At 29.7% G+C, this 3353-nt stretch overlaps 1 protein-coding gene across 2 annotated transcripts in view; it reads right to left on the bottom strand.

Moving 5' to 3' along the window:
- Positions 1-3353, bottom strand: part of LOC108694194 (putative epidermal cell surface receptor) — a 62814-nt gene that overhangs the window by 1316 nt on the left and 58145 nt on the right. The window contains exon 12 of one of the 2 annotated variants that reach the window (XM_018203545.1): positions 732-950. In XM_018203545.1, coding sequence (XP_018059034.1) covers positions 732-950 — 219 coding nt within the window. The remainder of the gene's footprint in view (positions 1-731; positions 951-3353) is intronic. The other variant, XM_018203544.1, reaches the window with a different exon arrangement.

The raw sequence follows: 3353 nt of genomic DNA, 5'->3' as shown, positions 1-3353 counted from the left end.
TATAATATTTTATATAATATCTTATACAGGGTGTCCGATAATTGTTCTGATGGAGTTCTGATGAACATGTAGAGCGGATTAAACTGAGATGAAAAGTCCTCTACCATTTTACAATTTTCGCAATAGTTAACAAGATATTAATTGTTAAAAATCATCAAAAATTAGTCTTTAATAATTTTTTAATATTGTCAACTTTACAGAAAGACTACAAGAGATAAAAATTGTTTATTTTCATCTCATAGAACTCTTATAGAAACGAATTTTTTCAGAATTTATCAACTTTTTAGTACTGCATTTTTTCATTTTTATCAACATGAAAAAATATGATATTAAAAAATTCTAAAAAAATTCTTAGAATTCTATGAGAAAAAAATAAACAATTGTCTCTTGCAATTTTTTTGTAAAGTTGATAGTTTGAGTAAAAAACTATTGAAAACTAATTTTCAGCAATTTTTAGCAATTAATATCTTGTTAACTATTGCGAAAATTGCAAAATGATAAAGAACTTTCTCAGTTTAGTTCGTTTTACATGTTCACGAACTCTATCAGAACAATTATCGGACACCCTATATAAAATTATAATACTAAAATAACTATTGTAAAATAAATAATGGTCACTTTTAAACGAAATGCTGAAATAGTACTTATTATTAGCAATTAAGATGTAGGCCCATTTATCGGCACAGCGTTTATCTTATTCCACAAATACAATAACAATAACGATGAATTACCCATAGTTTCTTGTTGTAATTCTACCTTGTAGGAAGGATTGTCGTATGCTGATGTCGTTTTACGAGATGATATGTCAGCCTTACTACTTGTTCGTCTTTTCATTAATATCATTGATAGAATCAAGGTTGATAATATCGCTAAAGAGGCCACGATAGCTACTATCACTAGTGGACCATAGTAATCTCCATCATGTAGAGGAAGCGTTGCAAATTTTCCGGCTAAAGAAAAGATCCTATACATAACTTTATAATAAAGATATAAAAAAATAAAGTTTTAAAAATTATGCTCTTATTAAGAAGTAAGGATGGAAAAGAAGATTGCACATTTTGTAATCCAGGAAAAAATGTTTTATATATGATTATGTTTTATATAATTATATATGAAATTATATATAATTATATATAAGGACTGCTATAGACGAGCGACTTTGTACCGCCACAATCGAAAATGCCGATCGTTCATAGGAGCTATAAGGCCTATTCTTTTTGGCTGAATTTTTGCACCAATTCATCTTTCTTCTTCTTCTTTTCTCCTGAAAAGAAAAAGATAAAGGCCTATATTCTGTGGAGCTACAGAAAAGTGAACATATTCGCGATACTTTTCTCTGTAGCTCCGTATGAACGATCGGCGTTTTCGATTGGCGCTACAAAGTCGCTCTGTAGGAGCTCTAAAACATTTTTTCCTGGGAATGAATAAGCAATGATATATGTATATACGTGTTTTATTTATATAAAGTTGAATAGAAACGTTTTTAATTGTAAATGGCATTATACAAACTTAATATTGTGCAATCTTCCTCTTTGAATTTTTATAAGAAAGCATAAAAATATTTAAAAATTTGCGTATTCTTTGGTCACATTCTGATTGATCACATTCTGATAAGACGCTTCCAAAATTTTTAGGAAATAATATTGAATATATTACAATTTGAGATTAGACCAATAAATATAAATCTAATTAAGAGAAATCCTATTTTTGGACAAAACATATTTTAGTGCTTAAATTATATATATTTCGATAAAAATTGACATACATTTTCAATTTTGCAAAACATGCGCCGAAACATTTTTTAATCTTGAAACACAATTATGAACAAAACTAAAGTTGTAATATCACACATTAAATTGACAAGGAATTTAATATTAACGCTAATAAGCATTTTTTTAAGAAATAAGAATGTTGATGAAATGAGAATATGATAGGGAAAGGATAATATCATATACAGGATGTTCTATAATTCACCTGATCACGCTCGTGGGCAGGTAAAGCGGACTTTTTAGTACTGCATTTTCTTATTTTTACCAACATGAGAAAATATAGTATTAAGGCGAAAGCCGTCTGTTTTACTGACATTTTACTGAGATTTTCCACTCGGTGAAAAATCTCCGAATTGAATTGAATTTATAGATTGTAAAAGTGTTCCATAAATTAAGTGTTACATAAATTAAAGTACACACAAACAAGACCTTAGCTGCTTTGAATTTCATCGAAATTCACAGAAAAATAAAAAAAAAATTAAAAAATTTACTTACTTTTGGCTTGTACAATTGTTAATCAGATATACTATTTTGATCAAAAAGTTCCCGGAATTCATTCAGAAAATTCAAAATACAAGTTTTATTCATCAAAAGTGATATTGTCCCCTTCAAAGTACTCCCCATCGACTGCAACGCACTTATGCGCTTGATCCAGCTCTCGAAACATTTTTGGAACTCTATTGTCGGTATAGCCATCAGAGCCATCTTCGATTTTTCCATTACCTCCTTTCGACTGTTAAAACGCGTTCCCCGTAATGGTTTTTTCATGCCACTCATAAACGGCTGTTTTCTTTAGAGTATCACTGCCGAAACAGTTTTCCATTTCCAAGGTTTTCACACCATTGAATCCATTTTTAACGCAAAATTTAATACAAACTCGTTGTTGCAAATTCAATTCCATTTTTAAAACTGTAAAAAATCGAAAATATGTGCAGAGGTAGATGTACTCAAGACGGCGTAACTTTTACAAATGTCAAGCTATGGTGATAAAATTTGGTGGGAATGTCAATGATAGATATGGCAACCTAACCAAAACAACAGATCTCAAATCAGCTCAGAGCATCATCTGGTGATAATTCCGGGAACTTTTTGATCAAGGTGATATATTTGCTTGATATAAAGTTTTAGAATCCATATCTTAAAAATAAGCATGCAGTTGAGATATTACTGGAACGAACGAGTTTGTAGAACTGAGATTGAAAGTCTAGAAGAAAAATATTTTCACCGAATAAAATACGTGTATAGCGATGCTTTGCAAAGACTGGAAATGTCAACAGAGTCGAAATTTCGTGTAGCAGCAATTGCAATGATACTGGCATATGTTAGATAAGGATATATGCGTTTGAATGAGACAGAACAATATATAATAAAATGTAAGAAATGAATTAAAGATGTCACTATATTATCGAATTTGGAATTAAAAAAGTCCCCGAATAAAACAGACGATTTTAGCATCGCTTTAAAAAATTCTGAAAAAATTCTCAGAACTTTATGAGAAGAAAATAAGCAATTTTTCTCTCTTGCTGTTTTTTTTGTAAAGTTGATAATATTTGAGAAAAAAATTATTGAAGACCAATATTCGGC

The sequence above is a fragment of the Atta colombica genome, unplaced genomic scaffold, assembly GCF_001594045.1.
Source record: "Atta colombica isolate Treedump-2 unplaced genomic scaffold, Acol1.0 scaffold117, whole genome shotgun sequence".
Taxonomy (NCBI): Eukaryota; Metazoa; Arthropoda; class Insecta; order Hymenoptera; family Formicidae; genus Atta; species Atta colombica.
This window is presented reverse-complemented; position numbering and strand designations above follow the sequence as displayed.